Source organism: Rhinolophus sinicus, linkage group LG09 (assembly GCF_036562045.2).
Source record: "Rhinolophus sinicus isolate RSC01 linkage group LG09, ASM3656204v1, whole genome shotgun sequence".
Classification (NCBI taxonomy): Eukaryota; Metazoa; Chordata; class Mammalia; order Chiroptera; family Rhinolophidae; genus Rhinolophus; species Rhinolophus sinicus.
Window position 1 is genome coordinate 104,857,892 of NC_133758.1, and position 18,039 is coordinate 104,875,930.

Genomic DNA, 18,039 nt, shown 5'->3' on the forward strand with positions numbered 1-18,039 from the left:
ACCGCTGCCGGCTTCTTCCTGGAGAGTCTGCCTGAGATGCTAATTCTCCATCGCTCTTTCCTGACACCTGTTGCATGTATGTGATTCGCTGAGAGATGGGGTGTTTAGAGCGAATCCCCCAAAGCCACTTGCAGGAGAGCAGAACAAAAGTTTGGGAGCCAGAAAAACTTGCATTCGAATCCCAGATCTGCCAACGTTCAGCTACATCTGACCTTGGGAATGAATCGGCTCATCTGAAAAACCAGGGACAATATTCCAATTGTGATGTTTAGAGGAAATGATGATCTAAAGTAATTAGTAATAGTTACTTCTTATTCTCGTTATTTTCAGAGTGATGACGTAGGAGAGGAAAGGATATAACCGGGGCTGAGGAAGGAAGAGGCATGAGAGGAGAAGGATTTGTCCCCGGTTAAATCCAAGCCCAGGTAATTATACAGGTATCATAACAGGGCTCTAGAATGTGTAATGAGGGTCACTTGACTCCTTTTCTTGAACATGATTACAACACTTGATCCCCTCGCGCTTGCATTAGTCTGAAGCTTGCTCACCCATGCCTGTCGCCCCCACCATCTGGCAGCCTGGCACAGCTCCTCTTACCTGACTTAAAATTCCTGCCATTGGAATAACCCTGATAGTTAGACCTGAAGGGAGGCAGCGTAGTTTCTAGAAACCCACTGTTAAAGTGTCCACAAGGGGATTGTGGGAGGTGGGACAGTGGCAGGGTGGGTGGGGGAGGACCCTTTCCTTTCTCCCATTAACATAAATGGGCACCTGGTCTCCACAGTGTGCAGGGGGCCTGGTGCAGAATTTCAAGGACAGCGGCCTAGCTGGGCAGGGGAAGGGGCGGGGAGGGGAGCACAGGCAAGTACAGACAGACAGCTGACTTACTGCCTGGGCCATTCTGACGACTACTGAAAAACACGGTTAGTGTACAAGACCTGCCAATCCCCAAATTTGTAGTCAGTCCTTTGATTTAAAAAATATGACGTTTATTTTTATCAGGCACTTACTAATGGGCCAGACATTGTGAATACTTGGAAGCAAGGAGAGGCTTATCTCACTGAAAGAATTAAACAGTAAGTTTAGTCTGGCTGGAGAGAGAAAGCTTGTCGTGTTAAGGATTTTGAACTCTAACATAAGGGAAAGGGGTGCTACTAATGTTTTGGGTTTTGGTTTTTTTCAATAAACTTAATTTGGGGATATTTTTAGATTTACAGAAATGCCTCAAAGATACTACAAAGAGTCCTGTGTACTGCTTAACCACTTTCCCCTAATGTTAACCTCATATAACCACGGTACCTTTCTCAAAAGTAAGAAACTAACACTGGTACATCACGATGAACTAAACTCCAAACTTTTTTCAGATGTCACAGGTTTTCCACTAAATTCCTTTTTTTGTCCCAGTATACCGTCCCAAGTACCATGTTGCATTTAGCAGGAATGGGTTTTCAGGGACAGACGACGCAATATCTAGTTTTCACCCATATGAGGTAGCCTGGATCAGCAGGTATCAAGGCAGAGATACAGAGACGGGACTGACGTAAGATTTAGGAGGTGGAGTTGAAAAGGGTTATTTATAGATGGGATTGAAAAATCAAGGATGACTCTCCGGTTGCTTAATTTGACCGCTGGGTACTATTTACTAAAACAGACAAAAAGAGGAGCTAGGGGCACTTGGGGAGGGGTGGACGAAGTAAGGAAGGTGCTAAGTTCCCTGTTGGACATGATGAAATGGAGACACCTGTGAAATTTCCAAGCAGAGATGTTTCCTGAGCAATTGTATTAACAGAGCTGAGCTGGAGATGTGCATTTGGCCAAGAGTGATCCACCGGATTGGCTAGGAGCAGCCGGGGACATGGACCAGAGAAATACAGGAGGGGCCTAATTCAGATCTCCCTGGAGCACCGTCTTTTATGAGGGGAAGAGGGAGGAGAGGGCAAATGAGGTCCACTTAATATAATAAACATGGAGGGTCTCAAAAGTGCAGCTCAGAAAGACTCTTTCCCCAGTCTTCAGGTGTATTTCACAGTGTCCATTTTTTGTTCCACTTAAATTTATTTTGCTCCACGCAAGGCACCACATTAGAACCTGCTTCACAGAGGCTGGCTTAGTTAGTAGCTGCTTTGTGAATGCAAATGAACCCATGTCATTTTTTTTTTTTTTTTCCTGAGTTGAGTTCAACAGACCTTAACATGCTCAAGCATCTCCTATGGGAGTCTGTGTACTTCTAATCCAGCAGTTCTCACAAAGTACTGTGATGATACGTTCCGTCTCCCTCTGAATCACAAACTGCTTGAGGTCAAGACCACGTGGATACCACGTGCCCTCGGGCACACTCCACCTCATCCTGAAAGTCTCAACTCAAGGTTGACCTCCTTTCTGAGACTTTCCCTGGCTTCTCCAGGCAGAGAGCGTAGCAGGAACCAGCCATAAACAGGGGACAGTACAGAAGGTCCAGACAACTACAGAGTTGGGTTTGACCAGAGCATGACATGTGAGGAGAAAGGAGACGGGAGGACATTAAACAAGCAGGTCTGTACCAGACTCTCAGACACCTGTGTGCCAAGCACAGATCAGACTTCCATCTGTTTGGTGACAGGAGAAGGAAAGTCCAGAGGATGTAAGACCAGAGACACAGAAGCTAATCAGGAGTGTTACAGGCCATGACAACTTCAACTTGACCCCCAGCAGGAGGGATGGAGAAGAGTCTTGGGTATGAGATACAGTTAAGAAGTTGTCAGAACTTAACTGATTTGATGCCAGGACTGAAAGGAAGAAAAGAGTCAAGAACGACACCCTCATGTTTTTGCAAATAAATGAATATTTAGGAAGGAAGAAGAGCATAGACACATACCAGGTTCAGCAGGGGCTGAATGCATAGACCGTTCGCACCCTTCCTTTGCATTACGAGGCATCATCACTTATTGCTGCCTAGTAAAGTCGAGAGTTAGGGGAATTGCTACAGTTTACTGCCCACTGAGTTTTTAAAGCCAAGCCATCCCTGCCTCATGCTATGATGTAATGGAAAGGGAGAGTAGTGGCCCAACAAGAACACTGGGTTTTGAGCCATGAGACCTGGCTCTATCACAGATCAAGGCTTTGAACATTTCTGAGCCTCAGGTTTCTCCCCTTTGAAACATGAAAATGAATGCTTGCCTGGCTGATCAACCCACCAACCTCACAGGGTTATTGCGGAGGCCAGAAGGCGTGGCACCTGCTGTCACCTCTTCACACCACTCAGACTGGCTTGGGCTTTGGAGCTTGTGCTCCCCGCCCAGACTGCTCTTCCAGGAGGCCCACCAGCCTCCCTGCAGCTTTGGATTTATGCTTTCTTAGCTTCTGTGACACCACCCTCACCCCGTCCTCTGCCCATCTTCCCTCCGTAGCTGTTCAAGTCCCTGGGCACACCCTCCAATGCTGCTTCTTGCCCTGCTTTCTCCATTGCCACTCACATCCACTCTGGTTCCAAATGCCATCTGTCAACACATCTAAATGATCCCTGAGACTCAGTAAGCTCCCATTGCCCTGTAACAGATCGCTTCTGCTTAAACCAGCTAGCATGTGACAGACTGCCCACCGCCAAGGTTCCTGATGAATGTGCCCAGAACTCTACGACTCAGCTCTTACATCTTCATATCTGCCGTATTTGCACTGCATCCGAATAATTTAAAAATTCAGAATAAGTGAAGAGCATTGCCACAGTACTCCAAAAATTCTCTCTCTAAAATGGAATCCTGTGAAGCTCCTGGCTCCCTTCTCTATTTCCCCTTACATACCCTCAAGGTGGGATGGTAAACTGAGGAACACAAAAAGTGTTTTCATACTCTCTTAGCATTCCCTGCACAGTTGGGCTGTCACCTATTCTCAGTCTTTGGGGCCTTGGCTGAAACTTGGTGACAATAAAAGAAGTCTCATTTAAATCCTGTAACATAATTCTTTTTCAATAAGGATGTATTCGTTTGACAATCAGGAAACAAAAGCATGTTTTGAAAATAAACATGTAAGCCACTGAAAGTAGAAGAGCCACAGGAAATAAAGAGTCACCTGATAGATTGTTATCTGTTGGCAAAGGCTATCAGATCACTCAATGTGTTCCAGAATTCACCATGTCAGAAAAACTGAAAAATACTATCACGCCGATCAAAAGTGAATTTGTTAAATCCCTCATGGTATTGTTACATAAGGGATACTGTGCAGTCATTAAAAAGAATATCTTTCGATATTTATCAACTTGGAAATGGCTCACAATATGTTGGCTTGGGAATGGTTCTCAGTATTGAGTAATGAAAGACTATGAAGATTATGACCCCATAGTTGTTTCTGAAAACATTACCCAGTGTTTCTAGTCCATGCAACATGAAGGAGTAAGCTAACGCTGTCATCCCTGACCCCTCCATGTCTCTCACACACCACAGAATATGAGTCAAGCCTCTCAGCTCTACTTAGGATATAGTCACACATTAGCACTTTCACTGTCTCCACAGCTACCACCCTGGTCCGAATCACCGCTGTCTCTCATTGGACACCTGTCATCGCCTTCTAACTCAGCTCCTTGTTTCTGCCCTTGCCTGCCGCCCACCCCCAAGAGTCTACCTCAACACAGCAAGCAGAGGGAGCCTGTAAAAATACAAGTGGGGTCTTGTCATCACATTGTCTAGAACCCTCCTTTGGTTTCCCATCTCACTCGTAATGAAAGCCAGTGTGTACGGAAGCACACGAGACTTACATACATGGCTTCTCTGGTTCCCCATAAGTTCTCTGATCTCCTCTCCTACAATCGCCCACACTCACTGCATTTCAGATGCACACGTTAGGCACACCCACTCCCGTCGTGGAGAGTTTTGGCAGGGGCTCTTCCGTCTGCCCCATCTTCCACATGACCCCGTCCTTACCACCTTCAGGTCTGTTGGCCAGAGGGGCTTCGGCACACACCAGCATGCCTCATCTGGCCCAGGTGGAACTCACGGTGAGAAAGGTGAGCAGGAACAGAGTCCCGTTCTCTGGGGACCTGGTGGAGAGGCCTCTTGGACAAAGGCCCAGATGGACACACCATCGGGGATGGGCTGTAGAACTCCTTTTTACAGAGAAAAGGTGAGAAGCCTGTCAGGAGAGGAATAAGAATTTTAGACTCAGGTTCCAGCTTGCGCGGTGGTTGGACTTCTTACAGGCTGCTGGTCCGGTGACAAGTTGAGTTCAGGCTCAGTCCCTCCCACTGTGGGCAAGAGGGGGAACCCTGAAGGCATCAACAGATGGTCCTGCTTGTCACTCCACTAAATATTGCACATTTTTAACTTTTCATTTTGAAATAATTATAAGTTGAGAAAACAGTACAGAGTCCAGAGTACCCTTCACCCCGCTTCGCCAATGGTGACATCTTACATCATGATAAAACATTACCCAAACCAGAAAATTGACTGGTTTACAAGACTACGAACCTTATTCAGGTTCCACAAGTTTTTAAACCCACACTCATGTTTGTGTATATGTGTGTATGAGTGTAGCTTTATGCAATTTTATCCCATGTGCGGATTTGTGTAATCACCAACATCAAAGTATAATTTATCACCACGAAGAACCTCTTCCTGCTGTCTCCTTGTATCCATGCTCACTCCCCTTCCCTGTCCCCTACAAATATCTGCTCTCCAGATGTACAATTTCCTCATTTTGAGAATATTATATAAATGGAATCAAACAGTGTGTACCTCTTAGGGATTGGCTCTTTTCATTCAGCATACTTTTCTGGAGATTCATCTAAGTAGTCAAGTGTAGCAATAGTTTGTTCCTTTTTTATTACTGAGAAGTATTCCATGGTATGACATGACCACAGGTTATTGTCCCATTTACCCATTGGAGGACACCTGGGTTGTTTCCAGTTTGGGGCTGTTATAAATAAAGCTGTAGGAAGATTCGTGTACATGTTTGCGTGTGAATGTATATTTTCCCTTCTCTGGGATAAATGTTCAGAAGTGCAACTGCTGGGTCATAATTGCATGTTTAGGTTTTAAGAAACTGCTGAACTGTTTTCCAGAGTGGCTGCACCATTTTACATTCCCACCAGAAATATGTGAGTGATTCATTTTCTCCACATCTTCACCAGGATTTGGTATGGTCATTATTTTCTCTTTAACCATTCTGATAAATGCATGTGGACCTCACTGTGGTTCTAATTCACATCCCACTAATGGTTAATGGACATCTTTTCATGTTCTTATTTGTCATCTGCAGCTCCACTTTAGTGAAACATCTGTTCACATGTCTTTTGCCCATTTTATATTTGGATTGTTTTTTATTGTTGAATTTTTTAAATTCTTTATATATTCTAGGCATGAGGCCTTAGTCAGATACATGGTTTGCAAATATTTTCTCCTAGTTTGTAGCTTGTCTTTACATCTTCCTACCAGAGTCCTCCGCAGAGCAAAAGTTTTTCTTAGATTTGATGACGTCCAACTTAATAATTTTTTCTTGTGTGGATGGTGCTGTTAGCCGTGTGTAAGAACTCTTCACCTAGCCCTTGGTCCTGAATTTGTTCTATATTTTATCCTAAAAGTTTTACATTTAAAATCCATGATCCATTTTGAATTACTTAATTACTTATAGTGTGATGTTTAGGTCAGGTTGTTTTTATGCCTACAGATGTCCAATTGCCTTGGAGGGAGGTAAAGGGACTCTCCAGAATAAGGGTGAACAGAGAGCCTAGGAGGAGAGCTGTATGCTAGGCATAGCACTCCAACAGAGCAGACTGAAGGTGCCTAATTAAAGACACAGCCACACCAAGGACGGCCACCACCATGCCCTCTGCGGCACCAACTGACAAAGTGCTCCACCAAGACAAGCAGGTCCACCAAGAAGGAGACTCAAAATCCAGGAAATAGGGACTCTGACCCCAGGTATCCCCTGGAAGAGAATGTTCAGCAGGTCAGAAAGAGATCAGTGCATACTGAAAGAGCAGGAGGTGTCCAGGAGCGATATAAAAAAAGAAAAAGAAAAAGAAATGGAACACATGTATTATTGATATGCTTGAACCTGTAAAAAAAACAAAAAAAAAACAAATGTGTACCAAGAAGCCATTGGAAGGTATAGAAAGAAACAGGAACAAAGGTGAGTCAATGAAAAAAGGGGCAAAAGGCCATTATTAACTTCAGGAAAAGACAAAAAGAAAGCAAACATAATCATCTGTATGCTATCACGCTTAGCTCAAACATATACATAACTAATTTATCTGTTCAATAAGCCTAAAGAGAGTGTCATATGCAAGTTACTTAGCATTATGGAGATGGGTAAATGCCAGGAATAAAAACCCCAAATTGCTGAAAGTGATTGGGGTGGACGGAGGGAAGGAATACGGTAAGAAACCTCTGTAATTTGCTATATGCCCTGTAATAACATTTGACTTTTAAACTATGTGCATATATTATTTTAATGAAATAATAACTACGTTTTGGAGAAAAGAAATGGCACCATGATGTCTAAAACAGCAGAGACAAGGCTCTCCCTGCCTCTCCTTCCCGTAGGAGTCAGTGATGCCGGTTATATATTAAGATCCCAGGAACTAATGGGGCAACACATACTGAACACATCCCTTGGCTTGTGCCCTGGCCACCGCCTGGCAGTGACCTTACTTCTGAGGATTTTTGTCTTGTGATTTGTTAATCCTTTTCTGGTAACAGTGCTTTCAAGCTTAACTGAGCACACTTCCTCCTTGAGCTACAGGTAATGTAATTTTGGTGCTGAAAGCATAAAGAACATTCTTGAATCGCATACAGAAAACTTCTACCGGATTTGATTTAATCATTAAGGGTGCTCCTGAAAAAAGTTAGATTCATAGCAAATTGTTGTATATTAAATACTCTCCAGTATATTTTTACATCATGGTCTTGAGGGGGAAAAAAAAAATATTGGCCCCAACTCACCATGATAACAGTAATCGTTAAGACTCTACCGTTGCTTTAGAAAACCACTTGGAAGTGACTGATTTGTAGAGTTTGTTCATATAATGTTCCCATACAGCCAATGAAAGAAATCAGTCAAGGAGAAACTAACATTTACCGAATGCTTATTATGTGTCAGGAAAGGTGCTGGGGCCTTGAATCTTGGCAACCACCCAGACGCGTAGTGTTTTCTCCTCTTTACATGTAAGGAAACCAGAGCCTAAAGCTATTAAGTAATTTTCCCAAAGCCACACAGTTAGTAATTCAAACCAACCGTCAAGTCTTTTCACAAGAAATATATATAATTACAATTCCCCGCATTAATTTGAGCTTTGAGGGCTCTGTCATTCCATTGGGCTTTAATATTTAAGCAATCATATGTGATTTAGCATTGTTCTAAGGGGAAAACTTAGAAAACAGTGACCTCGAATTTTTAAAGTATGACTCTCCTTTTGATGTATTAACCTTGATACCCACAAACATTTATTGTTCTAATGATTAACTAACTAAAAAGCAATATGAGATTCAAACAGCAATATGAGAAGTACACTGTGTTCGACAGAGTAACTCAAACTGAATCAAAATAACTCCACCTCTTGTGGTCCTGTAACCGCGAGCGAACTGCTCCAACTTTCGAAGATAAAACTGTAGGATTTATAGTATCTGCCTCTCAGGGTCGCTCTTCCGTTAACAAAAGTGTGAAGTACACTATCCACTTTTGGATGCGTCCACAGTAAATTGAAAAGTCCACAGCAAGAATTTAAAATTTACCAGTAATGTAAAAGGTTTATAGCTGCCACTGAAGCTGTTTCTCTCACTGTGTAAATGAAATTCCATCACAAAGATAAACCGGAATGTTCACTAAGAGAGTGTACAGTGTGAGTTTTACCTGGGTTAGCCCTGAGCTGAGCTGAGTCCCAAAATTTTGCTTTACCACCTCCCAGCAACCTGTGACTTAGGAAAGCAGCTATTTCTTATGGATTTCTTAACTACATAAATTTGACATTGGCCTTGTTGCAGGTGAGGAAACCAAAAGATTCACTTCCTTCATCATGTTACCTTTCCATCAGAAATCTGCCTTCTGACCGTGCTCCTGACGTAATGCACTGACACACTGACAAACCACAGAGGAGAAAAATATAACCTAGTAAATAGAGCATAACCGGATCAACTCTTTGAAAGGGGAAATGAACAACCGCAGAGAGCAGGTCACCTTTTAAAGGAGCTAGTTCACCCCCGCCCTGACCTGAGGGAACCAGAACATTACCATGGATGGTAACTCATGACTTTTATTTACATCAATGATTTTCTAACTGACAATGAAGTTGTATTGTCTTGGTTTCCTGAGAGAGTCAAGATGCACTGTGGACTCTTGTTCCTAGATGTCGTGTTCCTCTACATCATTCATTTATTCCCCAAGTACAATATTTACTAAAACCTCAGCAGCCATCTCTGCCATTACATTATTCAGCCCCGTCTGTATCCTACCATCTGACTCCATCTCCTTTAAAGGGTCTGGTGACATGATAGGGTTCCGCTACTATTGTAACGACAAAAGCAAAAACTTATCAGATACATTGGTCCACCAACTCTACTCACATCTCAGAATGAAAGAAAATCAGGCTATCATTACATGTAAGGACAGATCAAAATTTTATTTGATTCTCACTTGTATAATATTTCTTTTTATAAGTCCATCATATTCTAACCAAGAAAGCATTCATATTTATACATTTAATGTATACATTCAACAACATGAAGAGCTATTACTGCCAGGTCCTTAGGATTGATTAGTGGCACGTCCTAGGGCTCACAGGGAAACACACAGCAGAGTTAGGTCCCTGGACTCTGAAGCCAGTCTTCCTGGGGTCCCATGCTGGCCCTGATACGGACCAGCTGTGTAACCATGGGCAAGTGACTTGCTTGTAGAGTTTCAGTTACCTCATCTCTAGTAATAATAGCACCTATTTCATGGGGCTTTTAGGAGGATTACACGAGTTAATTATGTATAAAACAATTAGAACCGTACCTGGTGCGTAGGACGTGTTATGTAAAAGGATCATTTGATAAACTGGAGCTCCTTTTCTAGTGAGGAAGCCAAACAATAAACAAATAAGTAAACAAGAAAATTAAAGTCTAGTTAAGGGGACAAACATCAAACAAACAATTGACAATATAATTAAAACACAGCTATTCCTGTCAGTGGCAGGCTAAATGATTTGGATGAATTCTCCTGCTGAAAACAATTGGGCACTAAACAATTTCAATTTTGATAGCCTCCTGGAGCAAGAGGGACAGAATTTTAAGCTGAAGGCTCACCCAAAGTAGAGTGATTCATAGGAGATTCTTCTCTTGTTAAGCGTAGGCCCCAAAGAGTGGTTCCTCAAGGTCTGTGCAGCCCAGAAGTAAGCTACACCCATACCCACCCCCAGGTCTGCATGGACAATTAAGTTACTTTGGAAAAGAAAAGGTCTGTGGGGCAGGGCAGGAAAGAACAAATGGGCTTGTCCCCTGAGGGTGTGACTATGGGCTACTGCCCATGTGGATCTCTTGTTTTCCTTGTCCAAAAAATCCTCCCGCTGTGAACTTAGTGTAAAATGGTCCTGTCCAGTAGTGACCCTAAGCTTTTGAAAATCCCTTCCAGTGTAAGTCACCTTTGTCTTAGGCCTTACATTTTCCTACAAACAATTTTCAAAGACAATGAGGAGTATACAATAATATCCAAGAATACCAAGAAACAAGAACGCAAAGGCAATAGGGATGGGGAGTTAGGAAGAGTCCACTGGTGTTGATTGAATTTCAGAGCGAGTCTGCACTGTACCAATCAGCTTTGCTTAGGTCAAGTGTAAAACTGAAATGATTAGTAATATCTTGTGACTCTAAGTTTTGTACTTCTAGACATGCACTCATACAGTACAGGATGAGATGCTAGAATGAAAAGTGGATCCCACCTTCAGGCAAGGGTGCTGAAGCTTACATGTTATTAGCCAATGTACCTCAATACAAAATACATTTTTTAAAAGTTCATAAACTACGTCCAACAACACTGATGTGAATACACGGAAAGGAGAAAAGGAATATTAAACTACCAGTACATTGGTGAGTATAAAGGAACAGGCCCTGGGACCTACGTATCGAATTTTCAAGCATAAACGAAAGGAATGAAGAAGGGAGGAAGGAGGAAAGGGAAGGGAAGAGAAAGGATAAAAGAAGTGAATGTGGAAATAGGGGCAAAAGGAACAAAAGGACTAACACCCAAACATTAATCATGGTTATCCCTGGGTGAAAAGAATATAATAATCTTTGTTTACTTCATTTTGATTAGCTGTATTTCTTAAATTTTCTCATCGTCCGCTTTCCTTTATCTAATTCCCACTATAAATGCTTTAAAGGAAGATAATCAATTTCCCAGCCTCCAATGCGATGCCAGGTTTGCTCAGATTGCAAATGCCAGGTTTAACCTCTAATGTTCTTACCTGAATTTCTAGTATGCAAATCTTGCTCTCTAGAAATTCATTCTCTATTGTCTTTGAGTGTAATCATTTACTACACTTGAAGGTTCACCTGAAAAAGAAGCAATTTAATAAAAAGAGAAAAAGAAGTGAAGAGTCTTGACTCAAACCATGAATGCATTTTTGAAAGATAAAGTACCATTAAGACATGTAAGCATTGCCCAGTCTAAGCATATTTAAGTTCTGTAACATTAAAAGTCACCTACTATTCACTGGATAGGTAAATCAACTTGAAATGCATCTACAACTGTATGATGTCCAGCTTACCAACACAGACGTGGATCAGCCCTTGTCCCTTTTATGGAACCAAAACAGCAGGATTCTTCGATCAATAGTTACAGAACACAGCTATATTTGTCTAACACTAACCTTCTTTGTGTGAGGTTGCTTTTTGCTTTTGGGGTTTGTTTTTTCTTCTGTTTGTTTTTTGCATGGGGTTAGTTATGAAAATTTTATAGATTAAAACCATTCTAGATTCAAAAATTAAAGAAAAACAGTCTTAATTGCTTTGATTTAAAACTCAGCCTATAAAAGTTAAATGCTACGATGTCTCAGATAATCTGACACTTCTCACCTTTTGGACTTCCTCCAGCTTATTTGTCCGTGCACTGTCCACATACCTGTATCTACTCATTAACTCCAAGCCTTTTCAAGGAAAGTGCCTTATTTTACAGATGCATCCCCTGCCTCTAGAAATCTTCCCATAGCTTAACCATTTCACTACATCTTCCTTCTATGAAGAACTTTCCAGATTGGTCAGGGAAAAAAAAAAAATGTGATAACATGAACTTTTTTCCATTTGAACTTTTTTCTGTAACTCAGACTAATAGTATTGAGGAGGAATGTTTCTGGCTCAAGCAACAGAAAATTGTGTTTAAGTCAGTGGTTGAATCAGAGGAATATGCGTTATCTCACTGAACTAGCAGTCCGGAGGTAGGCAGTTCCAGGATTCTTTCAGGGGCTTATCAGTGTCATCACAGACCGAGACACTTCTCACACATTCCGAGGCCATCACCCTTAGCATGTGGGTTTTTATTCCCATGCCTGTTGCCTCACTGTTGTAAGATGGCGGCTGCAACACCAGACAACACATCCTCACACTGTACTTAAATGTAAGAATCCAGGGTACAGCAAAAGGCGTTCTTCTGTCAGAAGGCTCTTTCCTTTTTCCAGGGAAGAAACATTTCCCAAAGTCTTCCTTACGGCTCCGTAAGTCAGAACTGGATCACATGGGTACTCCTAGTTCCAAGGAAGGCTATGAAAGTATCTCCCTTCTAAGCCTCTAGTTAAATTCAGGCTCCTCATCTGTAGGAATTAAATGAAATACTGTCCTGTAGATTCTACCTCGAAAATCTCTTTTGCATCATCTAATTCCCTTCACCTCCCCCACTGCCTCCACCTAAACCGCTCCACCAGTTTCTACCTCGTTTCCCTAAAGCCATACCTCATCCTCCCTACCATCCACTCTTTACAGCTATAGTGATATTTTAAAAGCAAATCTTATCACGTCACTCCCTCTTCAATCAATTATGCTTGAAAAAACCCTCCCAGGACTGATGAGATCCTGGATGGTCCGGTCACAACCTCCTTTCCAGCTTTGCAGGCTGCAGTGCTTCCCAGCTCCACAGCTTCCTGGGGTGATGACACTTCTAACAAAGGCCGTTCTCCCTGGCCCAGTGTCTTCATCTGGAAGGAGATGGCCCTAGGATGATGTGTCCCATCCTCCCCTCACAACTGGCAGCCTGTCTTTGTTCAGCCCTGGTGCTATCATCCAACACTCACTGTCGAAAACTAATCTCAATAATATACAAAAAGGCATCACTTTCAAGTACACGTTACTGTGCATATCATTTGAAAATCCAAGAATGCTGAACTAAGACGTTAACACGATAAAGTATTCATATTTTTATCATATTTCATGCATTGAAATATGCTATAAAGTTTTCTTTCTACTAATTATTGTAAGTTATCTGAGGTAGGTGTCGTGTCTTCCACCACTTTTATACTTCAGAAAGCCCTCAGAGTAAAGATGCTCAGACGTCAGTTGCTCCATACTCAGCCTTCAGAGGAGTTACACATGAGCTCAAGGAACATCACAATAGTTCTTTGAAAAAGAGCATCGTGGCAGATGAAGCAGACTTCATTAGTGAAAAATGCCCTGTCAGTACCTTTCTGTCCGAAGAATAAAAATCAGTGACGTAGATCTGAAGCAAAAGCTTCCTGAACCTTGACGCAAATTATTAGTCTGCTTCCTGCAGCGACTCTGGGCTGAATTTGTACTTTCCAGGTAGGGTGGCTGTGCACTAGACTTCCAGGCCTGGGGAAAGGACAGTCACACCGTCACTCAGCCGTGTTAAAAGCCCAAGGCTGGCTGGCTGTGGTGCAAGGTGCTGGTTAGGGCCACGGGAACAGGAGTCAGACCTCCAGGATTCAAATCCCATTCTTCCTGGTCCCAGCGGTGCAACATTGGGCAACCATTTAACCTTTCAGTGTTGGGTTAAGCGAGGACAATACTAGTACCTACCTCCTAAGGTTGCTGTAATAAGTGAGTTAATCCACAGAAGCGCTTGAATAGCGCTTGGCTGGCACACAGCGAACTTGTTAATATTACAGTCTTTCAACTAAGACATTCTGCCTAGATATGAAACAGCTCCTTGAGTGAGTTACAGACCTTGAGATCCCGGAGCTGAGTGTCCACGGTTGGAGACTCAGAGAGGAAGGAAAAAAAGAAATCAGGGAAGGGGCAGAGGGGAGCTACGGTGACATTTATTCACCGGAGGCCACCTAAAGCCTCCGTCTCCCGGCCTCCGGTCTTTTCCACCGTTGCTCCGAGGAGTCGGATCCGCAAGCAGCGCAGTACAGCCCTTCTCCAATCAGACACCCTAAGGCTGGCGCCACGTATGTGACCTGGTCCAATCTCGTCCCCTGGAGGGCGGAAACGCAAACTTCCTACCTGCACCTGTGGCAGCAGTGGACGCCTCCTGGATTTTTTTTTTTCTTCCCGCTGCCCCGGGGTTCTGGTTTTTCGAATCACTTGGCGAATGACCAGCAGGTGGGTAGATGTCTTTTCCCGCGCGGAGGACCGAAAGCGTAGGAAGCGTAAAAGCAGCAGAGTGAGCAGCCGAGTTCCCATCTCCCGGCGGCTCCCGGGCAGCGCCAGCAGGGAAAAGGGACGAGGCCGAGAATGAACGAATAGTAACCAGTAGAGCAGCCTGGGCATTCACCTGGGGCAGTGAGCCTGGTACCCATTCGCCGCGGCGCCCTCGGGCCAGAGCCGACTGCTCTGCGAACCCGGATCTGTCGCCGCCGCAGCAGCCGGCAGAAGTCGGAGGCGCCAGGAGAGACCAGTAGCAGCAGTTGGCTTGACAGGACTGAAGATTTCAGCTGGCACACCTTCCAGAAAGAAGCCGGACCTCCCCAGGACTGCGCCGAGGGACGCCGCGCCGCGGTTTGCAAGTTACTCTTAGCGCACCCCTTCGGTACTGTCGGTGGCGAGCGCGACGCGGAGCCGCGAAGTCCTGAGCAGGTGAGCAATCAGAGTGGTTCCGCGTGTGCTAAGACAGAGCCCACTGGGGTGTCACCCTGGGGTGGCAGGACTCCCCGGGCGCCGGAGGAGAGGTGGCGAGCCGCAGGCGCTCTGCGTACATGTGCGTAATTTGCCATGTTTCCCTTGAGCATTTCGTGCAAAGCCCTTCCCGTGCACACAAGTTGATAGCGGAGAAGAAAGTGTAGGATAGAAGACAGAAGGCATCAGGACACCCCACCGCCACCGCCGGTGAATGACTTGGGGGTGCTTTTCCAATCTGTAAAGTAGAGGGAGCAGGACGTTTGCACACCCAACTGCAAACTGTGCCTGGGGGTGTGGGTGCGTTTTGCACGGAAAGAACTTTTGGCCCTTTTTTCTTCTATTGTTTCCAAGTCGCAGTCGGAGTGTGCCCTCGGGGCCGACTGGGGAGGAGCCGGGGCTTCGGTCCCTGCGCGCAGCCGAGGCCGCCGCGCCGCCTCGCGTGGGCGCTCAGACCTTCTCTCCAGTGTTCCAGGGAGGACAACGTCCAACAAGAAACTGATGAAGTCTCGCTCTCCAGCGCGCGGCCGAATCCCAGGAGCGTTCCGCGCGTGGGATGGGAAGGAGCCCGACGGAAACCTGGAATCCAGCCGCCGGCAAGCGAATCCTGCGCGTTTGTAGAGTTAGGGCAGGACAGACCCACACAGCGGGCAGAGGAGTCTAGCTTCCGAGATCAGCACCTTGAGTACTGATAAACAACCCTGCCGCTCCGCACGGTGGTCTTTTGAAAGCTGGAAAGAGTTCCTGGTCGCGCGCGCTCTCCTTGGAGGAGGTAATTGCGCAAGGGAAGGAACTGAAGCCTTTAATTTGTAACTAAAATTCTCCAGAGTTGAGTTGCCTAATCCAGACTCGAGGCATATTTTAATACAGAACTAAGGGAGGAGGTCATTTGCCGCTTGGTCTCATCTCAACCTTCGGTCGGGGGTGGCTTCAAAGAGACTCAAGATCGGACTCAGGAATATAAGGAAGACCAGGCTGGCGGTTTCCAAGGGCAGTTAAGTCTAATCGTGCTTCTCTGAAAGTCACAAGGCAGAAGTTATGGCAAAAGCAGACTTTAAAAGAAACAAAACAAAAACACCATGAGCTTGTCCCTCGCTCTTCCGGGATTGTAAATTACCCCGAAGAATCACATGGAAAAGGATCCTGGAACAGAAGTCTAGGGAGCAGAAACCTTTGACAGGAATCTGATATTCATTGTTCCCCTATAGCAGGGAAGCACTTGCTTTCGGGCCGCCGCCTCCCAGCTGCTCATCCAAGGGAAGGCAGTTCTGGACCGGAGGGTCACCTTGGGGCGTCCGTCTACAATCAGGCCGACTGACAAGACAGGTCATTTCCGCTTTCAGGCCCGGTTAACACAGACGCCAGGGAACCTCCGCTGGGTGCCCCTCGCACACTGACCACTGCACTTGCCCTGGGGGTACCGCAAAGGTTGAGGACCGAGAGTGCCTAGAGTCAACCTCGAGACCAGACGGTGGCGCCCTGGAAGCCACTCATCCGCCTGCACCCCTGGGGGTGGGGGTGCAACGGTGCCCTCCGAGGGCTGCGCGTCTCTGGGCTCGCGCGGCTCCGGGCGCTGGGACCCCAGCCGACCCGGTGTCGCGCGGAGCGAAAGGGAGGAAATGGGATTGGGGGGACACGACAAACCCAGTAAGTAAGTTTTGTTTTCCTCCCCAGCACACACCGCTGCCTCGGATCCCACCCCGCCGCCCGGTTGCGAAAAGCCGGGGAAGGAGCGGAGTAGACGCCGGAGGCCACCGGGAGAGAGGGGCTGCTGCCGCGCAGGCCCTTCCCCACGCGCGGCGCCCAGGGCCCCTCGGCCCGCTGGCCATGGCCGACAGCGGCGGCACGGGCAGCTCGGGACCCTGGTGGAAATCGCTAACGAACAGCAGGAAGAAAAGCAAGGAAGCCACCGTCGGGGCGCAGCCTCCCGCCCAGCCTACCCCCGGGGAGCCCGCGGCCCCCGCGCCGCCCAGCCCGGACTGGACTAGCAGCTCCCGGGAGAATCAGCGCCCCAATCTCCACGCAGGCGCCGGCGCCGGCGATCCCCACAAGCCAGACAAGTTGGTCGCGGAGAAATCCGGTAACAGCCGCCGCAATTTGAAGATTTCACGCTCCGGGCGCTTTAAGGAGAAGAGGAAAGTGCGAGCCACTTTACTCCCCGAGGGAGTCAGGTCCCTGGAGGAGGCAGGTTTCCCTGGTGACCCCCACGACGACAAGCAGTAGCCGGATCGGACTGTCCTGCCCACCGCGCCTCCCCAACCCCCAGTTCTAAACGCGAGGATTCTGGCCCGGCCCAGTGCTTGGTGTGTCGCGTCCCACCAAATTCAGAATATTCGCGCAAGGCTTCCAAGATTTTATTTTCCTGGAAGTGGAAGTGTCAATTGAGTTTTCAATATGTCGTGACTCAAGGATGCATTAAATATTTATCTGTGGTAAGAGAAGGTACAGAGAAAGTTGTCATAATATTATCTTCAAAAAACTATTCTGTGGCCTCCTGTGTGTCACCGGTGGGAGTGAGAAAGGTACATTTCTAAGAGACGGTAGCGCCACTGGACCTGTGCAGCCCCTCCGAGGAGGAAGCCGGGCTGCAATTCAGAACTCGCTATTGGAGAGCAAATCGCAGTGCTGATTTTAATGCCTGAAAAATGCACTTTAGAAGCACTTGTGTAGACTTACACCTTAAGTGAAGGGATGGGAGAGAGGCGGGAGCATTCTAAATAGGAGCGTGTCAAGTAAGGAAAGATGGCTTGTAATGTTGAACTACAAAACTGTCCTGCCTATTTTACTGTGGACTATTAAAATAGTTGTACTGTGTAAAGGTGACTTCAGGTGAGTTTTGTACTTTTTCCATGGCAAGACTGAAGCCCATCATACACTGCAAAGCAGGTGTGCAAAAGCTGAGGTGACAGAGTTAATCATTTGCCGCACAACATAACAGCTACTCTTGGAAACCTTAAGGCAGGAGAACATTTCTAGAAACTAGCAACACCCAGCCTGGAACCAGTTAGCCGGATATCCCCATTTACTGACCAAA

General features: G+C 45.7%; 1 protein-coding gene and 1 long non-coding RNA gene across 6 annotated transcripts; one reads left to right on the forward strand and one right to left on the reverse strand.

Annotated features, from left to right (window-relative positions):
- Positions 1 to 4,249: 4,249 nt before the first annotated feature.
- LOC109444645 (uncharacterized) lies at positions 4,250 to 11,850 on the reverse strand. The gene is made up of 3 exons (XR_002136915.2): positions 11,405 to 11,850; positions 9,958 to 10,013; positions 4,250 to 5,100 (listed from the first exon to the last, which is right to left on the reverse strand). It is a non-coding gene; the product is annotated as an uncharacterized LOC109444645 (long non-coding RNA).
- On the forward strand, positions 11,850 to 17,823 carry PRR15 (proline rich 15). 5 transcript variants are annotated; one of them, XM_019726174.2, is made up of 3 exons: positions 11,850 to 14,966; positions 15,360 to 15,777; positions 16,680 to 17,823. In XM_019726174.2, exon 3 carries the CDS (start codon positions 16,833 to 16,835, stop codon positions 17,226 to 17,228), a length of 396 nt encoding a protein of 131 aa, XP_019581733.2. In that variant the 5' UTR covers positions 11,850 to 14,966; positions 15,360 to 15,777; positions 16,680 to 16,832; the 3' UTR covers positions 17,229 to 17,823. The 5 variants fall into 5 exon arrangements, with proteins under 5 accessions (XP_019581733.2, XP_019581734.2, XP_074197029.1 ...); XM_019726175.2 differs by lacking the exon at positions 15,360 to 15,777; XM_074340928.1 differs by lacking the exon at positions 15,360 to 15,777 and having other exon boundaries at positions 14,258 to 14,492.
- The last annotated feature ends 216 nt before the right edge of the window (positions 17,824 to 18,039 follow it).

Excerpts from the sequence above, each read along its gene's own strand:
- PRR15 (XM_019726174.2), top strand. The coding sequence starts at position 16,833 with ATGGCCGACAGCGGCGGCACGGGCAGCTCGGGACCCTGGTGGAAATCG.